A 23570-nucleotide genomic window follows, 5' to 3' on the forward strand; every position below is an offset into this window, starting at 1 on the left:
CTGCAGCTGAATCTCACGGTGGGCATGGTGAGGTATTGAGCATGCCTTTACTCTGCAGGCAGTGAAACGCTTTGATTTCATGTTTCAGTGACTCACGATGCATTCATTATACAGCAGGAGTCAGCGTGTAGTTATTGAAATTGAAAATGTTATGCTTTGTGTGCAAACATGTAATGGCCAATTGTGCCATAATAAACGTCGGGGGCAAATAGGAGCAAGAGATCTGTAATTTCTAATTCAATTTACCGATAGTCAGTGAAAATATGATGTGCTGCAGAATGAAGCTGAAACAAACACTGTGACTGTGATGTAACAGTGCACTCTAGTGGATTCAAATGAAGTGAAACAAAAAAGAGGGCACATTCACACAACCTTAAATTAATTTAATACATTACTTAGGCATTGTTAATACTAACATTAATATTAAATATGATATAATATTAAAATGATTGTTTATAATAAGTCCCATAAAGAACTGTTTGTGTATGATTTATCTTCTCACAGCCTTAAATAAAAATTAATTATACTTGCCACTATTACAATTATTGTTGTTGTTGTTAGATCTAATAATATAATTATTAACTAATACCTATTACTATTATACAGTCAGGTCCATATATATTTGGACACAGGCACAATTTGTATTATTTTAGCTGCTGAACAAAACATATTCAAGTTACAGTTATATAATGAATATGAGCTTAAAGTGCATGCTCTGAGCTTAATTTGAGAGTAGTCTCATCAAAATTGGAGGAAAGGTTAGGGAATTACAGCTGTTTAATATGTACCTCCCACCTTTTTCAAGGGACCATAAGTTGGACCATAAATTGGACAATTGACAAAAGCTGTTTCATGGACAGGCGTGGGCTATTCTTTCATTATTTCTACATCAATTAAGCAGGTAAAAGGTCTGGAGTTAATTCTAAGTGTGCCATTTGAATTTGTAAGCTGTTGCTGTGAACCCACATCATGCGGTCAAAGGATCTCTCCATACTAGTGAAAGGCTTCAAAAACAAAACAAATCCATTAGAGAGATAGCAGGAACATTAGGAGTGGCCAAATCAACTGTTTGGTACATTCTGAGGGGGAAAAAAACGCACTAGTGAGCTCAGCAACATAAAAAGGCATGGATGTCCACAGAGGACAACAGTGGTGCATGATCAGAGAATCCTCTCCATGGCAAAGAAAAACCCTTTCACAACATGCAGCCAAGAGAAAAACACTCTCCGGGAGGTAGGTGTGTCCCTGTCAAAGTCTACAATCAAGAGAAGACTTTACAAGAACAAATACAGAGGGTTCACCACAAGGTGCAAACAAGGCCAGAATAGATTTTGCCAAAAAACATCTAAAAAGCCAGACCACTTCTGGAAAACAGTCTTTTTAAGATCAACCTGTACCAGAATGAAGGGAATAAATAAGTATGGAGAAGGCTTGGAACAGCTCATGATCCAAAGCATACAGCATCATCTGTGAAACATGGTGGAGCAGTGTGATAGCATGAGCGTGCATGGCTTCCAGTGGCACTGGGTTACTGGTGTTTACTGATGACGTGACAGAAGACAGAAGCAGCCGGAAGAATTCTGAAGTGTACAGGGATATACTCTCTGCCCAGATTCAGCCAAATGCAGCAAAGTTGATTGGACGGCACTTCTTAGTACAAATGGATAATGACCCAAAACATATAGCAAAAGCAACTCTGGAGTTTTTGAAGGTAAAAAAGTGGAATATTCTGCAATGGCCAAATCTCCTGATCTCAACCCGACTGAGCATGCATTTCACTTGCTGAAGAAAAAACTAAAGGCAGAAAGACCCACAAACACACAACAACTGAAGTCAGCTGCAGTAAAGGCCTGGCAAAGCATCACAAAGGAGGAAACCTGGTGATGTCCATAAGCTCCAGTCATTGTCTGCAAAGGATTCTCAACAAAATATCAAAAATGAACATTTTATTTATGATTGTATTTATTTGCCCAATTACATTTGAGCCCCAGAAATTGGGGAGACTGTGTATAAAAATGGATGTAATTCCTAAGCATTTTATGTTATATTTTTGTTCAACCCCTTAAACTAAAACTTAAAGTCTGCACTTCAATTTCTTCTTGATCCAGAGCCGAAATATTGAAAATTCTGTCAGTGTCCAAATATATACTGTATGGACCTAACTGTATATCATAATAATATAATCACCATTATAATCAAAATGAATGTAAAAGGTCAGTGCTTATAGCCTTGTGGGCAGCGTGCCGACATATAGTGTCGTTGTACTTCGGGCATCCCAAGTCAGAATCCCGTGTCAAGGACTTTTCCCGATCCCGTCCCCCTCTCTCTCTCTCAAAATTTTTTTTAGCAATGTTGCCATCAAATGGCAAGCAGGTGAGACTCAGGGCACACGACTGATCTAAAGTATCCAGATAGATATTTGTTACCAATTCTCAGGGTTAAAGTGCCTATATGCAACATTGCTCAAAAAGTAGCCCTGTGTAACATTAAATGACAATTATAACTAACCAAAACTAAACATAATAATAAACGTTGCATTAAAACAATGACATATAACCAAAAATAACATTAAATGGAAAAATGCTTTTTATTTGTCTTTTTGCTTTATTTATTTATTTAGGTTTTTACTCTAATGCCTTTTACTCTAACTTTGTGGCTAAATCTGTTGCTTAGGATGTCAGAAACATATTTTACAAAAATTTGATGTATGATGAAATATCTTTTTGCTGTTGGTGTCTTATATGCCTTTGTGTGTTTATGGCATCAGCTTGACTGATAAAACAGTCTGAGTGATAAAATGTTTTCTAAGAATCTTTGAGTGTTGAGATAAAGAATACAATTTTATCCTCTTTGGTCTCTGGAAGTCCAATCATGGGTGCATTTCCCAAAACCATCGTTAGCTAACTATGGTCGTTAGTTCCATTGAATTCTTTAGGCAACGACGGAACTTACAACCATAGTTGCTTTTGGGAAACGCACCCCAGATTGGCTGACAATCAGAATCACTGCAAAAACATGCAATGCTACATTTAAAAAAAGGGGGGAGGAGGGGATATAGATACTCTAATGAACCACAGACATTCCATCGTTGAATTTGCAATAATGTAAGGACTGGGCAGGCAGAGAGTAATGAACAGACCTAATATGAAGTTATCTTTCCGTCCCAGACTAATTTACTCGTCCAACACACTTTGATGGATTAGCTTTGATCCCACTGGTGTTTGTTGTTCTCTCACCCTTTGGTCTGTCACTGACTTTCAAATACTACAAACAAGTTGCCAAATCACCGATGCCAGGTCAGGAAACATACCGAAATGTCAACCTCGACTTTAGATGTACACACCTTAAGGCTATTTTTAAATGTTTATTTATTTATGAGCCGGTTTTGAAGCCAAGACTATCTTTTGACCTCTTCAATGATGATGGTGTTGATATATGCACCATCACCACCACAGGCTCACGTCGACATTCATTCACAGATCTCTGCATGCCAATGCTGATTCACGTCCCAGCTAACCTCATTACAATGCCTGCTTGTATCTCCACGGGATTCTCATCCCATTTCTTTCTACATTTTTAAAGTCCACAATTTGGAGCTAATTATCCCGCAGCGAAATAGCCAGATTGTGAGTAGGAGAGAAGATTTTTAAGTCTTGTGTAGAAAAGACCAGCAGAGAAAATAACACCTGCTATGTAAATGATATTCCTTTTGAAGCAGAGAATGGATTAATTACTGAGTAAATCATGTAAAAAAACAATAACACTGCTGGTGTCAGGATGCATTAATTTCTTATCACATCATCATCCATTCAGGTCACATTTCAACACGTACTGTCATTATTGGATTAATTAGCCTATTCTCACCGTGTCTTTTTTTTCTTTTTTTTTTTAGTTATGATGAGGGGTAATTGAGTTGACGGCACTAACAATGTCCTCTGTGACTTCCTCGGCAAAGTTCAATGAGAAGTTAAAACAGGAAATTTACATGAGCCACTCATTAATCTACATACTGAATCCTTTTTAATCCTTAATTTTAGCACTGAGTGTTATCTAATTAGTCTGCATTTCAGCTGTTGGACAAATGCAGATGGGGGTGAGGTGAAGATCAACTAGTGCCTGCTCTTATTGTTCTGTAGTGAACTTGGAGCCCTTATCTGAGATGTTCATTAGTAGGCTGTGAATCTTCACAATTCAAGCAGAAACCATAATCCAACCCATGGCAGATTGCAGCAGATAATAATGGAGGGTCAGTTAAATGGTAAACACTTAATATCTCAGGAATGGAAGATTATACATTATTACACGGCTCTATGGAATAAGCTACTTGATTCTGATTGGTCATCTTGGAGTTGGGTATTCAGATATTACCTAATACTAAAGCCTTTGCAATAATACACCTTAGTCAGGATAGAAGAGGATGAAAATGAGGCTGTGAGGGATAGGCATGCAGTCTTTACAATGGCACGCACTGTAGAAAAATTTCATAACTCGTAACACAAAACTGTGTTTTTGAGTTTTTCAGAAAGATGTTTTGTTAGTTGAACAATCGGTATGATGTTAAACAACAGTATAATCCATTGAACGCACGGTAGGCCTACTTCTGTCTCTCATTCCGTCCTTTTCACTCCTGTCAAAAAGTCAATGGCGCTACCCTGAATAATGTCTATACTCACCGTTTCAGACAGTTTTCAACAAAATATGAAAAAATTTTATGGAAAGTTTCAAAGTGCAAGTTTTTGAAAACAATACCATTATCATCTCTGTGTAAACTACAAAAACATAATTTTGCGAAAACAGTCAAAAGTTTTCAAAAACGCAAAAGAAAAATGTTCTAATTTTTGTACATAGTTGTCGTCTAAAGATTTCAAGTCTTTCTATCTATCATACAGCGGGCTTGCTCTCTATTGTTTCATAAATGTGACTGGTGACATCTTGATTGCAGTGAAAAGATCACATTTTTGCTATAAATCAGTGTCAATTTTAAACTAATTGGCTAAATGCTGCTGACTCCTATGTTTTATGGATTAGAATAGCCTTATATCTGTGCACATCTGAAGTTTAATACCTCAAGATATTCCTGCAGATATAAAAGTGTGTTTACATAGGACAGATGTGTTTCCTCATATGGGTAACCCCAAGGGCTCGTTTCTGTGCATACAAGATATTCTTAGACTACCACGAAGAGAAAAATAAATCAATCTTAAGTTTTAAATATCTTATTTGTTCTGCTTTGAGAGCTGATTGCATGCTAAGACTACAAATCCAATTCCCATTTAATTGCTTATTAGGCAAAACAGTTTTTTTAATTAGATAAAGCAGCAGCTTGTAGACAATATAGTCTAAAGTTTCGTGTAAAATGCTATCTAGACTGTTAACAGATGTTTATCTTTTTTGCAAGTCTCAAATTAATTTTAGAATCCCAGGCATTTTTCAAAACACTGTTTTCCTTCTACTGATGATTTCAACAAAGTAGATACTGTGTGTGTGAAAGGAAAAATAGCATATACACATATATGACATTCCATTACCTTCAAATGAAAGAGGAAACTGCAGAAAGTAATTCATTTCAAGTGAGCCCTACAGTCACCTCATTGCTGTTTGTGTAAACAGGCATGTTGGACTCGTGACCAAGCTAAGCCTGTTCTTATCACATTGCTTTGGAGATTTCCTATTAGTAGCGCAAACCAAAAAATGTTCAGCATGCCTGTTGAATTGTAACTGCAGAGCGCTTCAGGCACTGCAGATTTCTATAGCAAGAAATCATGAAATTCATACCAATTTGAAGCCTTCTCAGAGGCTCAGAAGCTCAGAAAATTAACATAAAAATGAGACAAAGTCATGGACAAAATTTAACATTCCAAGCAAAAATTTAATGTTAAACCGAAACTGAGACACAAAAGGTGAACAAAGATATTTTTCAGGAGGAATGTAGCCAGACATGTATTTCCATGCATGCTTAAGTGGTTTGCATGATATTCTAACAAAGTGAACTGCATTACTGGGTCACCGCTCAACTGTAACAAAGCAAAGATTTTGTTGAAAATAATTAAAGCAATTAAAGAATAATTTTATGCTTGTAAAGCTGCAATGAGAATCCAACCGTATATGTTTCGTTTCTTATTTTGCCAGGCACATTTATATGTGTGACTAAATCTATAGATATTTCAGTATGAAAACCTGAAACTGTTGCATTATGGCTTAGCTAATAATTAAAAATTATAAGATCTGACCTAATGTTCATATTATTGCACAGCATTATAAAAAAAAAATAAATAGGTGGAGTACTCTCTCTCTCATATATATATATATATATATATCTTCTGTCTCTTTCTATTAATGTTTCACACACACAGAGACACACACACACACCAACTATCCCCTGAGGATAGTGACAATGAATGTTTACAATGTATATATCACAAAAAAATGTATAAGCTACAGGGCTTGATGTATTCACACAGCATGAGCTGTTTTAATGACTATATCAGTGATACACATCAAGGGCTCAAAAGCGCTGCAAAAATGTCATCTTTTAAACCCATCTACTTTAATCTTGAGGCCTTTGTAATTGTCATTGATCACACAGAATTGTGTGACATACTAGGAATAATATTTGAAATACATAAGTCCAATCGAATGCCTTGGAATGCCTGCTAATGCTTTAGGGGAAAGGTAGAAGACATCTTTGTTCATGCACATTGCTGAGGCCACTTTCATCTGTATGATGTATTATCAATTATTAAACTGAATTTGAAAACAGCAAGGTTGGAATGCGTTTAATTAATATGTTTGGCTTAATTTGTTGCTGATATATGTAAAACAGGATTTAAAGGAATAGTTCACCCAAAATCTGCTGGAAATTGAATCACCCTCAGGCCATCCAAGATGTAGATGACTTGAAACAGATTTGAAGAAATTTAGCATGACACCAGTGGATCCTCTGCAGTAAATGGGTGCCATCAGACCAGCTGAGGTTCAAACAGCTGATAAAAACATTACAATAATCTACATTACTCAAGTCTATCAATTAACTTCTTCTGAAACGAAAAACTGTGTTTGTAATTAACAAATTCATTATTAATGTGTTTTTAACTGTTTCTCCTGGCTAAATATGAGTCCTCTATATTGCTTTCTCCAATGAAAAAGTTGTCTCGTGTGAATCAGGAGAGAAATATGCACGGATCAAACAGTCCAAAACAGTGCTGAACAAATATTATGTGGATTTTGATGTAATAGGACAACACGGGATGGAATTTTTTACTGAAGGAAGTGTTATTATGGATTATAGACTGGAATTTTGGCCAGAAGTGACCGTTTAACATTAAAATGATGGATTTGTTTATTACAAACTCGCAGCTCTTCACTTCAAAAGAAGTCGATGATGGACTGGAGTCGTAAGGATTACTTGTGGATTATTGTTATGTTTTTATCAGCTCATTCTGATGGCACCCATTCACTGCAGAGGATCCATTGATGTGCAAGTGATGCTAAACATCTTTGATGGCCTGAGGGTAAATTTCCAGCATTTTTCCATTTTTGGGATGAAATATTCCTTTAAGATTCCAGGCCAGAATTGTTTACCTCCTCTGACTTTTTACTTCATGAGTGAGAGCAAGCATGGTGGCCCTCTGTTGATAAATCTTCTTCTGTGCTCTGATACTTGTTTCCTCTCACTACCTAGGGTGATAACAAACCATGGCCAGGAGAAATTGAATTCAGATGTTTTCATTTACCAGTCTGATGTTGAAAGAGTGCTTCTGAGCTTAAGGGAACCTACAGCGTTCAACTCTCATCTCAAAGATTGAGTTATTTCAGGTTCTCTGTATGATGCAATAAACACATTGGATTTGCCACAGTGCCATTTTGAAATATAATTTTTTTTCATTACTGATTCACAATGCACCTCTGTATTGAATTATAAGTTAATTATAAGTTGTGACCACTCTTTAAAATTATTGCAAGTTGTTTTATTAGTGTTCTACAACATTGACATGTTTTAAAAATAAATTTAAAAAATCATATTAATCGAAATATGACACCAAATATAAATGACTCCAAGACATTGATAAATAATACATAAGTTAAACATTACTTGACATGCTACAGACAAACATCAAGATCAATATTCAGTTTGGACAGAAATTGTGAGCAAACACCAAGCATTATGGCCTAATAAGACATTAAGACGGTTCATTCAAACTCACAACCAAGCAATCATATACCAAAGTGTACATAGGCTACAATTTGATAAACACTCTTGCTTCATTAAACCCGTCAAAACAAGAAACTGAATTGTCAGATGAGGATGTTATTTCCATGAGATGAGGGACATTAATTGCATGGTTTATTACTATATTGCAAAGCAGATACGCTGCCAAACCTGTTTGACCCATTAGTTGAATAAATGAATTATGTATCAAACAGCAGTGTGTGTTAGATTCTGAGATGTATAGATACGCTTTTATTTTTCAACTTTTTTATGTAAACATGCACTAGAATGACCGTCTTTGGTCAGGCTTAGATTTTGTGATACAGAGCAACTCATCAATGTCAGTTTTAAAACAGCAGACCAACCAGATAAAGCCGGTGTCGGAGCAAACATTGCGAGCTGAGTGATTATTTTATATTTTTATATTTTTTATGCCGCTTTAAGAACGAGGTATCTGCAGCATGTTTGTACTATTCAGCCTATCACTTTCTCCTTTGGTTTTTGAACCAATATATTTTTTAATATACTATTAATGATTATAAAATGAAAGTCAGTATTCTGACCTGAAAGCTATTGCACAATTATAGTCTTTCATTTCAACTGCCATTAAAAAAACAAACAAAACCTCCGCACTGTTAGTAGTGTGCAATAAGCAATATAGTGAGAGGAGATAGAAAAACAAATAGCGTTCATTCAGAGGACAATATGGAAATGTATTGCCTGCCTCCTTCATGTTTATGTAAGGTAATATCGCAATACTGACAAGTACACAGATACGCCAAGACTGCAAATCGCCACAACATAAAGAAATACGAACAACAAAGAACGCATGAAAACACAAACAATACATTCTGACATATGCATTCCAATAGAGGTAACGACTGTAGGATTTAGTTAGACAACAGGTTAGATTAAAGGTATACATTTATTCTCTACAAAGAGCACACTCGACTATCTGATAAAGGGAGCTGCTTTGGATCTCCATTCCCGCTTTGCTCTGACTCTTCCTCTTCATCCTCACTCTTCTCCATGTTGCACATGGACATAGGCACGCGAGCAGCAATGGTTGACATCTCTCCCAGGTGACTCTCTGCTGTGGCGGTGATGGCCCCTTTGTCTGATGTCTGGTTCAGATTGGTGGACTCCAGATTGGTGACGTTTCCTTTAAACATCTGGATCAGACACTTCCTGAACTGAGAGAAAGAGTGTTGGATTCAATGTAAATAAGGATTCTAAAAGAAATCACACACACACACACACACACACACAAAATGCGCAGTTTTAATTATGCTCGTTATGATCTCAAAATGCAAAGGAAAAGCTTTGATTAATATTTCCAGTCTCTGTGCCACCATGTAGAGATTTGTTTTAGTAGTTAGACCTTTGCACAACTTCTGCATTGAAACGAGGAAAAGGTCATTAAGCAAGATGTATTCTATGTAAAAACAAGGACATTTTGACCTTAATTAAAGCAGATAAGGTCATGAGAAGTAAATATATTCATTTCCTCAAGGTTTTGGTTGGACCGGATGGAAATGAGGTACCCTGGGTAATTATAATACCAGCTACTCTCTTGGTCAAATTTGTAATGCAGAGAATCACTATGGTTGGTATACATTTACAGAATAATACAAGCAGACGGTACAAAGACGAACTGCACTGATCTGAAATGGAAAGTCACAGAAAACTTGAACTGCTTATACAACAACATAATCTGTTAAAATGTTAGATTAAGCACGATGACACTTTACAATAATGTTCATTTTGTTAATATTAGTTAATTAGATATTATGAACTAAAAATGAGCAAAGCCTTTACAGTATTTAGTCTAAGTTAATTATTCTTTCACAGCTAATACATTTTAATATTTCATTTAACATTACAGTTTGTACATAAATGAACATTAATGTATTGTAAACAAATACGAAGAATTATGAATAAATACTAAAAAATATTTTGTTCATTGTTAGTTCATGTTACCTAATGCATAATAACTAACACGTGAAACCAAGCAGTATATTTTATATTATACCAGGACAACTGAAAAACAAAACAAAAAAACAATTAAATCTAGCCATATATGTTATATTTCAGATCTATCCATTGCAGAAAAGGTTGACAATCAACTTTGCATTCTTATTGGATACACCAAATAACAGCAAACTTCAATGAAAAAACATGCCAAATACATGATATGTTCATTTTTTGTAGGATTCTCCATATGCTCAAGAGCTCTTGCGATATCCAAACACAATGCAGCATTACTGATGCTATATAAACCACCCCTATTCTCACTCTTGATTGTTTGTTCTCGTGTCTCTATAATGTAGTCTGTCTCTCTCTCTCACATCAGAGAAATTTGCGACCCTGTGACCCTTGACCTGAATTTATTCTGGGAACAGCTGGGAAGGAATTGGGTTAGTTCTGGAAGATGTGCACAGCTCAAGGGGTCCAGCAGCCTCTTCTCCAAACCACCTGGGACCCACATCCTAGGGGTGGTCATCAGAGTCACATGACTACAAAAGATCACTGCTTCGCCCCTTTATATCAAACGACACACTACAGGGACACTGAGGAGAAATTTCCCTCGACGAGCTTAATGTATATGTAAAAAAAAAAAAGAGATATCATGGAGCAACTGCGCAGACTCATAATGTGTAACTCCTCTGAGAATACAGAGTATCTTTAAAATAGAAATAGTCAGAGGTTTAAACCATTGTTTGTCCAGGATGACAAAGTAACTGAAGCAACTGAATTGTAAGAACTAAGACCCCAAACATTTCCTGAGGTGGATTTATAACTTGAGAGATATACAGTAAGACTATGGACCATTCTAGCTCTGTGAATTTTATCATTAAATATGAATATTTAATACATTTTTGAACTAAGAAAAATGGAATCTCCTCAACCAAAACTGTCAGAGTAAAGAACATCAGATGTCTGTGATTTGTCCCTGATGTATGATGAAAGAAAAAAGTGTAGAAGTTCAGAACACCTGCTCATGCAATGGCTTTTCTAGTAAAGCATAGTCAATTCTGACAAGATAGCTATAATATATTTCCCACAGTGCAATAATTATTTAATGATGTTCACTGCAAAAAAAAAGAAAAAAAGATGTATGTAATATATGCCAGGTAAGATTTACTGTCTTGTTGCTCCTTGTTGCTTTTCTGTCTTTTATTGATTGATGGCATAAAAACATAAAAACACTACAAATCGATTCTTAATATATAAAATATAAAACCCTCTCATCAGATTGTTTCTCAGTGTGGCACCCTAAACTTTTTTTTAAATAAAATGTGTAAGTGATCCAAAAATGCCAGATAAGGATGACAAATGGCAAAGATGTACCTGCTTATTCATGAAGACATAGATGATGGGATTGTACACAGCTGCAGTCTTTGAGAAGAAGGCCGGTATTGAGCCCAGGCGAGGATCAATATGAATTGTGGGACAGGCTGTGACAGTAATTGAGAATGCTGCATATGGTGTCCATCCAACCATGAACGCAACTATCATTACAATGACCATCCTCGCCACCTCTCGGTCAGGTTTACGCGCACTACCCAGCCTTCCATGAGTGTTCGACACCTATTAGGCATATTAGAGTTCTAAGATTAAATGCAGTCCAAAAGTAAGTTAGCATCAAATGTTAATGTACATTAGGCACACCAAACAGAACCTCAAAAGCTTATCTGTTGTTTTGCCAGTTTTATTCAGTTTTTGGTAATACTGTACAATAGGGTTCCATTAGTTAACTATATTTAATGCATTGACTCACATTAACTAACAATGAGCAATACATTGTTATAGTATTTATTCATCTTTGTTAACAACAATACTGTTCACTGTTAGTCCATGTTAGCTCAGGCACATTGAATAACATTAATAGGTACAACATTTGATTTTAATAATGTATTTGTAAATGTTGGAATCAACATTACTTAAGATGAATAAATGCTTGAGAAGAATTTTAAATTGTTAGATTATGTTAGTTACTAAATGTTAACAAACGGAACTATATTGTAAAGTGTTACCAAGTTTGTTTGTTTTTTGCTCTTTATTCATTTATATCTGCTATAAAGCAAATAATGAAAATCATTATAAGAGTACATTACCAACCTTTCTGAGTTTCTGCATAAGTTTGCCATAGGAGATAATGATCACGCCCAGAGGAATGATAAAACATGTAACGAAAAAGGTGATGATGTAGGTGTGGTCGTAGTAATCAGTTGAGTACCTTAAAAAAAACAAACAGAGACTTTATACCTCCACAATTTTTCCTATATGTCATCTAGCAGGTACTTTTGGTGTGTTCAAGTCATGTCAGAAAAAGATCATATTTACAAGTTGAGTGCACACAAATGCCACCACAAAGTAGTAATTACAAGGGGAAAATATTTCTTGGGGTTGTGTCAGTGAGAAAATATGTCAGCCGCAATGGAAGCAGTCTGTATTTATGGTAATTTTGTTCAAATGATGTTTGTTTGTTTTAATTTACAATAAAACTAGCATATTTGGATGTACAAAATATGATAATATCGTGCAGAATCTTCATATATGAAATAAAAAGATAAAAGCAAAAATACTCCTTATGCACATTCTTTATTCATCACTTTTTTAAAGTAGAGTTAATTTTTAGACTTTATCTTGTTCTGACTAAACTGACTTTAATGCACTTGACTTCATAATTATGGCTTCCAACTAATACGACTTGAACACACCATTTGAGCACAAAAATTAGTGTGGACAATAATGAGTTGTGCCCAAATCTTTAACATTAAGAGCACATGTGCATGTTTTACAATTGCATAATATGCTTAGTGTGCTTTGTGAAGTGCTTTGTTTGGTCCAAACAAACAATGCAACATAACAGTTGAGTAATAATAAGCACCTGCAAGCTCAAGGCAGTGTCTGAGACTGAGAAACCAAAATTTACAAACTTACATTTACTGTTGAGCTGTCAGAGCTCTCACCTGCAGAAACTACATTACTCTTACTGAACATCAACATGGATGCAACTATGCACAACGGTAAAAATATTCCACATCCTTGGTCTTCTCTGTGTCAGTTTGCATTCCCTATTCAATAGTTTGTGCACTGTTTGTGTTCCAAGGCCAAGGCCAAGCCACAGCCACAAATGTTTTGTACCAGTCTCTTGAAAGCAATTTTTCAACTGATGGCTGCATGGCATCAGCCTTGGGTTTATAAGTGGTTTCCATTTTTCTGTCACAATATAACACACAGGAAGAAGCCTTGACTTGAACTCCTTGTCTAATTCCAAATGATGCCACTTTAAGGAACACGTGCAAGTCACATTAGTATTCATCATTAGGGTCATACTGTGCAACTGTGGATGTTGTTCTCTTCGTACATGACCATGATAGACAGAGAATGAAAGACTGTGAGCGAGAGAGGACCAAGTAATGGATAAACAGAATTTGTGAATGAAGGAATGAAGGAATGAAGGAAGGTAGATTCAGTGAAACAGTATTTTGAGCTCACCAGTTGGGTTCACAGGTGGTACCAATTTTGCTGACTGTATAACTGTTCCAGCCAAAAACTGGTGGGATTGTCCAGATGAAGGAGAAGGTCCAAACGAAAACAAGACCCATAGCTGCGTGCTTGACTCCCAGCCGGACATTTTTCAGAGGACGGCAGATCACAAAATAACGCTCAAATGCCAAGATTGCTAAAGACCACAAAGCCACAATCCCTAGAAATCAAGAAAGTACACCCATTATTACTGTGCTGAGTCAGTATTTGTACCTGTACTGACATTTAACAAGAGATGAAAACAGAAGTTCTGTGTAACTTTGACTGTTAAAATGAACTCATAAGATTCCAGCTTGCTTTTCAGAAAAGCAATTATTTTACATAAAAAGCATCATGGGAGACAAGAACAACTAATGGATGTTTACTGCAGGGAGGGGAAACTCCTTAAGTTCAAATAAGACCCTGATTACCTGATTGCAAGAAACTATGGAAGCCATTAAGCAACCATATTAAAAAATAAATAAAAAAATCATGCTTTGGTGAATCACAGTTATACGTTAAAATTTGACTTTTGTCATAATTTCAAACTTAAATCACACAAGTATGACTTTGGATCTCAACATTTCTAATTTTAATGTCATAATTATGATTTACCAAAACAAGATTTTTATTTCTTACACTGTAAAAAATGTTGGGTTAAATACAACCCAGCGCTGGGTAAAATATGCACAAACCCAGCGGTTGGGTTACTGCCCAGAAGGTTGGGTTAAACATTTAACCCAACTGTTGGTTGAAAACAACCCAATCGCTGGGTTTGTCCATATTTAACCCAGCATTGTGTATGTAAAAGAAATGGATTGATTAGTAAAACAAAGACAATATGCATGTCATGCAGTCACTACATTTATGACAAGTCACCACTGTCCAGGGTGTTTCCCTGCCTATGGCCTGAGATGCTGGGATTGGCTACATATTACTATTACTATGACCCTGTGGTTTGGAAAATGGATGACAATTTATTATGGTTTATTACAATAACTATAGTTCAACTATTTGCTGAAATGAAAAATAATCTGGCAATGAAAGAAAGAAAGAAATCCAATAGTGAATTGTATCTATTCATGACTAACTGCAGTTAGTCACTGTAACACATTTTGAACACAATCTACTCAGTTTTCCTTTGCTACTAGTAGTAGTCACTATCCCAACAAGTACTGGTGACAAATAGCACTACTAATAAATCTACTGGGGATAATTCCTGGTAGGTTGTACTAGTAAATAAGAACCAATACTAGTATTTTAAGAATAAAACTAGAAAAGGTACCAGCAACAAGTGGAATACATACTACAACAGAACTGAATGACAAGAATGTGCAATTTATTACCAATAACAATGGAATTGTCACTGGAAGTGGCTAGTAGCAAAGGAATAAGTACTAATAAATAAATACAAAAACAAAACTGCATTAGTAACATAAAATGTGTACTATTTAGTTTAAAGTAATAAATGTTACACGTCTTGGTATAGTTATATAATAACTCACCGAAAAAAGTGACAGCGAATCCCTCCAGCACACACGCCCAGACGCCCAGGAAGAAGTAACCTCGTGCGTTAGTTAGAAAACTTATAGTGCCTCCTGTCAGTGAAACTAGAAAATCAGCAACAGATAAATTAACTATGATGTAATTCAACGGTTTTCTTAATTGTTTGAATCTAAACGTCACAAGCATAACGGTGAAGTTCTCTGTTATAGACAGTGAAGTCACTATGAACATCAGACAGGCGAGGAAAGTGTAATTCCAGGGCGCAATAGACTTGAGGGGACCAGAGAACGGATCGTCCGGTGTGGTGATGTCGATAGACTCGGTGACCGAAGACCCAAACGATTCCATGACAGCGATTAGGGCGAGCATCGGGATGAAAAAGATCAGGGGAAAAATCATCAAATCATCACTAGGGAGCTTCTTGAAAGTCCAAGACAGGTGTTTTTATACTAACAGACACATAATTTGCGCACTGTAAAAACAATTAATATTAACTCAAACACACACATAAATAAGTGTAAAAGTGTAAAGTTGTATACGTTGACTTATGATTTATTTATTTTTAAAATATCCCAATCTTTTCTAGTTAAGCTATCCACTTGAGGAGGCAGAAGTCCAGAAGAGCGCCTTTGCGTAAAGGTTGCAATTAAATGTCACAGGTCCGCTCGCTTTGCGTCCACAGTTGAGCATAAGCATATTCATGCTGTTCTCCTTTATATATGCAGTCCGTCAGCATGGCCATCTCAATCCCTCGAGGTAATGAGAAAAGTCCTTTTCCAAGTTTACCGAGACATTTCAGAGGGGCGTCACGCGCTTTTCTCTCTTAAAGGTGCACGCAGTCGTTTTTAGCTAATGAAAAAGTTTTACACATACAGTACCTTTGAAAAACTGTCATTAAAATAATACACACTCACCTCAGATTAAGTCTCCGGGCATATCACTCTTCTAAAAAAAAAAAAAAGCTAAAAGAAAAGGCTATTTTATTCTATATGGAGCGGGTTGCCCCCTCATGGGCATCTTCGTATTTATATCACATGACCAGTTTATGACCAGTTCATTACAAAACAAAGATGCAAAAATGGGGTATGCAATATATGCAGCTCATAGGAGTGCAAGTGCAACTCAAAATCAGTCCAACAGGGGCATCGGACGGCAGGCTCCTGCTCCATTTACAGTTTTTCCTTATCATTAATTAGTTAGAATAGTTCACTCAAATATTAACATTTGCTCACAATTAACTCACCCTCAGGCCATCCAAGATGTAGATGAGTTTGTTTCTTCATCACAAAAGATTTGGAGAAATTTAGTATTAGCCTACATCACTTGCTTACCAGTGGATCCTCTGCAGTGAATGGGTGCCGTCAGAATGAGAGTTCAAACAGATGATGATGATCACAATAATTCACAAATAATCTACACGACTCCATTAAATCAGTTAAGGCTGTGTGAAGTCAAATGTTGCGTGTAAGTTTCTGGCCAAAATACAAGTCCATTCTCCATAACAAAGCTTCCTCCAGTGAAAAAGTCGGTAACACTTTACAATACGGGTGCACAAATATGCATTAAATAATGCTTAACTAATGCACAGATAATCATGAGTTAGTGTATAACTCATGATGAACTAAACCATTTATTAATGATTACTGCATCAGCAACTAATGAACATTCAATATGATTCAAAGATTAAGTAATCAATAAATTGTTATCAGTTAAATGCATGATAATATATTAACTACCTAATAACTTATTTTATTAACTAATGAAGTAAATTCATATGTTAATTACCACATTGGGTCGAAGCCATGCCTTTAAACTTCCAGTTGTCTGCTTTAATTGATCATTAGCTAATGATTTGCATGGGTATCATTATGTTATGACTTTACTTGTTGAGGCACATGACTATTAACTTAAGTAATATGTCATTGTGGTTATAGATTTTGAATTAGTTAGTTAGTCGAGTGCCTCAACAAGTAAAGTCATAACATAATGATACCCATGCAAATCATTAGCTAATGATTAATTAAAGCAGACAACTGGAAGTTTAAAGGCATGGCTTTGACCCAATGTGGTAATTAACATATGAATTTACTTCATTAGTTAATAAAATAAGTTATTAGGTAGTTAATATATTATGACACATTTAACTGATAATAATTTATTGATTACTTACTCTATGAATCATATCGAATGTTCATTTATTGCTGATGCAGTAATTGTTAATAAATGGTTTAGTTCTTTGTGAGTTACACATTAACTCATGATTATCTGTGCATTTGTTAAGCATGAATTAATGCATATTAGTGTCACCGTATTGTAAAGTGTTACCAAAAAGTCCATCCCATATTGTCCACTCACATCAAAATCCTCCAACATGTTTTAGAATGGTTTTAGCCGTTTTCACTTGTAAATGGTACTTGTTCTGTGCATATTTCTCTCCTGATTCAGACAAGACATTTTCACTGGAGATATACTTTTTCACTGCAATATTATTGATTGAGGTCAATACTCAGCTGAAAGCAAAGGTTTGAAATTCCTTGGATGGATGGAACAATGGATTTGTTTCTTATAAACACGCAGCTTTTCACCTCACAAGATGTTAACTGATAGACCGGAGTTGTGTGGATTACTTGTGGATTATTGTAATGTTTTTATCAGCTGTTTGGACTCTCATTCTGACGGCACCCATTCACTGCAGAAGATCCATTGGTGAGCAAGTGATGTAATGCTAAATTTCTCCAAATCTGTTTTGATGAAGAAGGAAACTGATCTACATCTTGGATGGCCTGAGAGTGAGTAAATGTACAGAAAATTGTCATATTTGTGTGAACTACTCATTTAATGCAATGTTTGCCTTTGTTAAAAAAAGATCAGTTTTAAAAATTCATTGCATATTTTTGATGTGCTAAATATTTTTGACATGAGAGATTATTTGATGAAAGTATGTCAAAATGATCTTCTCCCATAGATAATGTCTGAAATGCCTTCTTTTCCTGCCTCAAACTGACAAGAGTGAAAATACCAGGAGTGATTCATCTGCTACAAGATAAAACCGCATAATTAACTGTGCAGATTTCCTAGAAGGAAATAATTAAGGAAAGTAGGAAAGTGCAAGAAACTGAGATAATATCCAATACACAAGTGTCTTGTCTGTAACATTTCTCACTGTCCTCACATCCTATTCAGATGCTTAGAAAGAACACATTGCCACAGCCCTTGCATATGTAAGTAATTTATGCATCCTGTGAGGACTGATCAACAGCTATAGCATGTGAAATTGATTTACTTGCAACCACAGGCATGACAGGGAAATAAAAGTGTTCAATTGTTTAGACTAATTGCTATTTTACTGTAAAGAAAGGGTCGATTGATCATGAGTATATTTAATTAACTTGAGTAAGTAGTGCAAGGTTGCTTTGAGGATAGATTATGTTTGTGTGTGTGTCTGCCACAGTCATCGACTTTTTTGATTTCTAGTGATACTAATTTCCAATCCGTGCCTAGTCACTTAGTGACGTGCCCAGTTGAGTCATACGGGTCTCTGGACCTTTTAACACATAATGGGACACGTCAAGAAAGCTGTCTGATTCTTCACAGCTGCAGTGGCATTAAAATGACCCTAGTCCTGCTGAGCAGTTAAATATTCTCATTTACCTTGAACCCTCTTATCAGTATTCTGACTCTGGCTCACCGTAGTAGATGACAGACTGTCCGTCATATAAGCACAACCTAATTAATACCAGCACTTTTAAATCGTGGCATTACCATGATGCTCTAGTTAATGGATTATTGTGATGTCTGGAATTGACCCCGAGTGATTTATTAGTCACGTATTTTCTTTTATGTTTTCACTTTCTAATTGTGGTGGCATTTATGTGACAAGTGGTCTGTTAATTTCATAGCTTTGCAGTTGTCACATAAAACAAACAAAACAATTGTAGCTTAATGGTACTGCACAAGCCTAATGTAACCTTTACAAATCCAAGCGACATTTATTGAGCAGCAGCTGTATTGGAGCCATGAGCGATCTGAGTGCAAGAATTTCTGTAAACACAGTGATTGTCAGTCAACCTTTTCCACTACAGAATCATTACACATACAATCCACAGTTGGTTGGCCTTTCTACATGAAGTTGAAAAATGTCAACCCATCTTCCAGGAAGACGATTGATTGAAATCTTATTAACTTGTGAATTCCTGTTGACTTAATAAAGGGATACAAACCAATCACGAAAACGATTATTTCTTTGACCAGAAGGTGTGTTACAAGGTGCTTTTTAGAAAACTCCATTCATGATGAGCAGTTCAGACTGAGGATAAACGGATTGATAGGATGGGGTATATTTAGCACAGATGCAATTTTTGAAATAGTTCTTGGAAAAATGTTAAGAGCTCAGATGTTGTTATAATCACCATGTGGAACTAGGCAGCCATCCTTCCAGGGACCCCATCTGCCCCCCAAGCCCTAAATCGCCCCTTCCCATCTGCCTCATTCTGCCCCCAGCTTTCTTCTGATGTCTCTCTGTATCTAGATGACCAAGTTATAACAACTTCAGAAATGGCTGAAGCTAATTTAATCATAGTAATATACATTACAATACATGAAACACTTAGTAGTGTTGTTTTTTTTTACTTTGGTGTGACATGTTATTCTGCATCTATTTTTAACAGTGGGCCTATTTATTCTTTTGAGTATTATGCATGCAGTTTTATGTTCTCATATTATTTAAGAGATTATATTCATACTTTAAAAAATTTAATTTGTACCACTCTACAATTTAAAACAAAAAAACATTGTGACCAGTGTTGAGGTCAAGTAATTAGTTGAGTTACGTAATCAGATTAACTTTTTTCATGTAACTAAAGTAACACATCACTTTTACATTTTCAGGAAAATATCTAAATTACTTTTTCAAATAAATTACGGGTTACTGCATTTTCTCATTTATTCGCTGACACCTCTACTGTCCCCATGTTGAGAGAAATCTAATGTCCAAGTCTTTTGTGAAGCTTAAATAACACAGCATCCATTTACAAGGATGTAGTTTCATCTATCTGCCACTAGGTGGCGCCATATGTTAAATCGCTGCTCTTCATTACATAATATTCTACATTTGACATCATATGGAACAACATCCAAAACACCTTAAGCGCTCTGGACGAATCAGTAATCACGAAATCTAGTCTAAAATTCATTTAAATTTGGTTATACTACAGTGCAGATTCACTTCATAGCATATACACGCCCACCACTTTGAAAGGTTCATTTTTGTTACATTGTTCTGTTACTGTGTTAGTCATACAAATTCCTTTTGTAATCTACGGGTTATTATTTTGCTATTTATTAAAAATGTGCATTTGTAAATGACAATAGTGAAATCACCCAGTTTTTAGCTCTGACTCAAAACATTGCTGCACCCTGATCACCTTTAATTTCCTTTTTATGTGGAATAAGGGTAAAAGACATTTGTCATGAAGTGCTTTATTTGATCTCTGAAGTAGAAAATTATGCACCAACAAAGGTTCAAGATGGAGAGTGGATAGATGAGTCAAATCAGCATGATTCGTGGGATATTCATCTATGCGTTTTACCAATTTGAGCTGTTAATACATATTAAATAATGATAAAAAGGATCAAATGAAAAACAGTATTAGAGGGCAACTGTTGAAAAACAGTAAAACAGAGATATTTTGTTATTGCTTCATATGACCACTCATTAAAGAGCCACTGAAATCTTCAGTCATTCCCGTTTCTGAAAGAGAAAAATGGTAGGCTACTTTTACTTGCCTAGAATCACATACATTTTTCAATTACTAGAAATAAAAGGAAACAAATCAATCAAACTACTTTGTAATTTACCTTTTAATTGCAGATATGCAAGATAACCCAGCAGTGAGAGGAGATAGGAATCATCTGTGGAATAAGAAAAAAAAAAAAAAGGGGGACTAGATCACAAAATATTAATGTACTAACATTTCAGATTATTCCTTAATATCAGTAAGGTTTAAGGTTGTCTATAATAGCCTAATAATAATAATAAGAAGAAAAGTCATTATAAATGCTTTAAGAACTGACTGTATGAAGATGCTGGTAAGCTTGAACTTTCATTCCAAATGTCTCTTTTGCCCGTAGCTCTGTGTCTTACATTAAGACTTCTGTGAACATCTGCAAGAGAACCGCCACAAAATCATTGCAATAAACCAATATTAAATGTACTAAAAATACACATTTGCACAATATTTTCAAGTTTGTCTAATTGTTTGAATGCAATGAACTTACAAGGTCCTAGTAGGTACCCAGCACTGTTCAGAGTCCATCCCTTTTTCTCTGGATACTGTGGGATTAACAAAGAGACCCATAAAAGAACTGGCGAAAAAACAATCATCTTGTTGAGCTTCAGAAGAGGTAATAGAAGACGTACCATGAGGGTCATGCCATGGATCCTTGACAGATGTGCAGTGAAGACACAGAGCAAGATACAGAGCAAAGCACAACTCATCTGCATCTGTGAAAAAGACATATATATCTATGCATAGTAACGGAAACAATATTAATTTTAAAACAATCCTTATTCATTTTTTTTGTATTTATAGGTTGTGTTAGGTGTTTACCAGATCACATTAATCCTAAAGGATGACATTAGAAAAGAATCAGTATTTATAAATAAATATGTAAAACAGCAAGCTTGAGATTACTTTTTTAAATTTAAATATTTAAAATAAAAGATCAATATTTTGTGTCACAGTTGTTTTTTCTTTCCAAACTTGTTATCCTTTTTGTTAGCCTTTTCCGCTCCGGATTTCAATAAAACAATTATAATAATATTCAATAAATATGATAAAGACATTTGTACACTTCTATAAAATAAAGTTGTTTTTTTGGTATCTATGATCTTTCCATTGCACAAAAGATTCTTTAGTGAAAAGAAGCTTCTTCAGATGATTAAAAATGTTCTTCACCCTAAGAAAAGAACAGATCTTTGGGAAGCACTGCTGCAAAAACACCCTTTTGGAACCTTTATTTTTTTTAGAGTGTATGCATATTTGTATTGTTACCATTTAATTTAATCAATTGTATCGTAGCTGTAACTTCACAGACACAATTTTAAAAATATTAAAGTGGTTAAAGCATTAAACACAACACAGATAATACTTACCTTATAAGAGAACAGTTGCTGTTTATAAATATTTATAAAAAAAAAAACGGATTCCAGAAAAAAAAGAGACCGTCTGTAACCTTCAAATAGCAGGTTTGCTGCAGGTGTGTGTCTGAATGAGGGAAAGTCTGTCTTTTATACACCCAGCAGCATACAGCATATTAACATAATGAAACTCTATTAGTATGACATTCATTTGTTCATTTCTCATAATTACTGGTGCTGTTTACAGAGACGGAGAGAGAGAGAGAAAGGACAGAGAATGATGAGACAGTACAGGACACCGCAGTACGGGACAGGAGGACCTAAACAACAACAAAACAGATCTATCTATCTGTCTGTCTGTCTGTCTGTCTGTCTGTCTGTCTGCCTGCCTGTCTGCCTGTCTGTCTGTCTGTCTACCTATCTACCTATCTACCTATCTGTCTATCTACCTATCTGTCTATCTGTCTATCTGTCTCTCTGTCTGCCTGCCTACCTACCTACCTGTCTGCCTGCCTGCCTCTACCTATCTATCTATCTATCTATCTATCTATCTGTCTGTCTGTCTGTCTGTCTGTCTGTCTATCTATCTATCCATTCGTCCCTCTTCATGTCTATCTATCTATCTATCTATCTATCTATCTATCTATCTATCTATCTATCTATCTATCTATCTATCTATCTATCTATCTATCTATCTATCTATCTATCTATCTACCTACCTACCTACCTATCTATCTATCTATCTATCTATCTATCTATCTATCTATCTATCTATCTATCTATCTATCTATCTATCTATCTATCTATCTATCTATCTACCTGTCTGCCTGCCTGCCTGCCTGCCTACCTGTCTGTCTGTCTGTCTGTCTGTCTGTCTGTCTGCCTGTCTGTCTGTCTGTCTACCTACCTACCTACCTACCTACCTACCTACCTATCTATCTATCTATCTATCTATCTATCTATCTATCTATCTATCTATCTATCTATCTATCTATCTATCTATCTGTCTGTCTGTCTGTCTGTCTGTCTGTCTGTCTATCTATCCATTCGTCCCTCTTCATGTCTATCTATCTATCTATCTATCTATCTATCTATCTATCTATCTATCTATCTATCTATCTATCTATCTATCTATCTATCTATCTATCTATCTATCTATCTATCTATCTATCTATCTATCTA

At 35.5% G+C, this 23570-nt stretch overlaps 2 protein-coding genes across 2 annotated transcripts; both read right to left on the reverse strand.

Annotated features, from left to right (window-relative positions):
* Nucleotides 1–7964: 7964 nt before the first annotated feature.
* Nucleotides 7965–16032, reverse strand: valopb (vertebrate ancient long opsin b). Its single transcript, XM_058793580.1, has 5 exons — nt 15250–16032; nt 13715–13925; nt 12332–12449; nt 11561–11800; nt 7965–9402 (listed from the first exon to the last, which is right to left on the reverse strand). Exons 1-5 carry the CDS (start codon nt 15647–15649, stop codon nt 9142–9144), a joined length of 1230 nt encoding a protein of 409 aa, XP_058649563.1. The 5' UTR covers nt 15650–16032; the 3' UTR covers nt 7965–9141.
* A 4908-nt stretch (nt 16033–20940) lies between these two features.
* On the reverse strand, nt 20941–21752 carry gall (galanin-like). The gene is made up of 5 exons (XM_058792903.1): nt 21669–21752; nt 21527–21581; nt 21323–21412; nt 21107–21160; nt 20941–20999 (listed from the first exon to the last, which is right to left on the reverse strand). Exons 1-5 carry the CDS (start codon nt 21750–21752, stop codon nt 20941–20943), a joined length of 342 nt encoding a protein of 113 aa, XP_058648886.1.
* Nucleotides 21753–23570: the final 1818 nt, after the last annotated feature.

The sequence above is a fragment of the Onychostoma macrolepis genome, chromosome 12 (genome assembly GCF_012432095.1).
Source record: "Onychostoma macrolepis isolate SWU-2019 chromosome 12, ASM1243209v1, whole genome shotgun sequence".
Classification (NCBI taxonomy): Eukaryota; Metazoa; Chordata; class Actinopteri; order Cypriniformes; family Cyprinidae; genus Onychostoma; species Onychostoma macrolepis.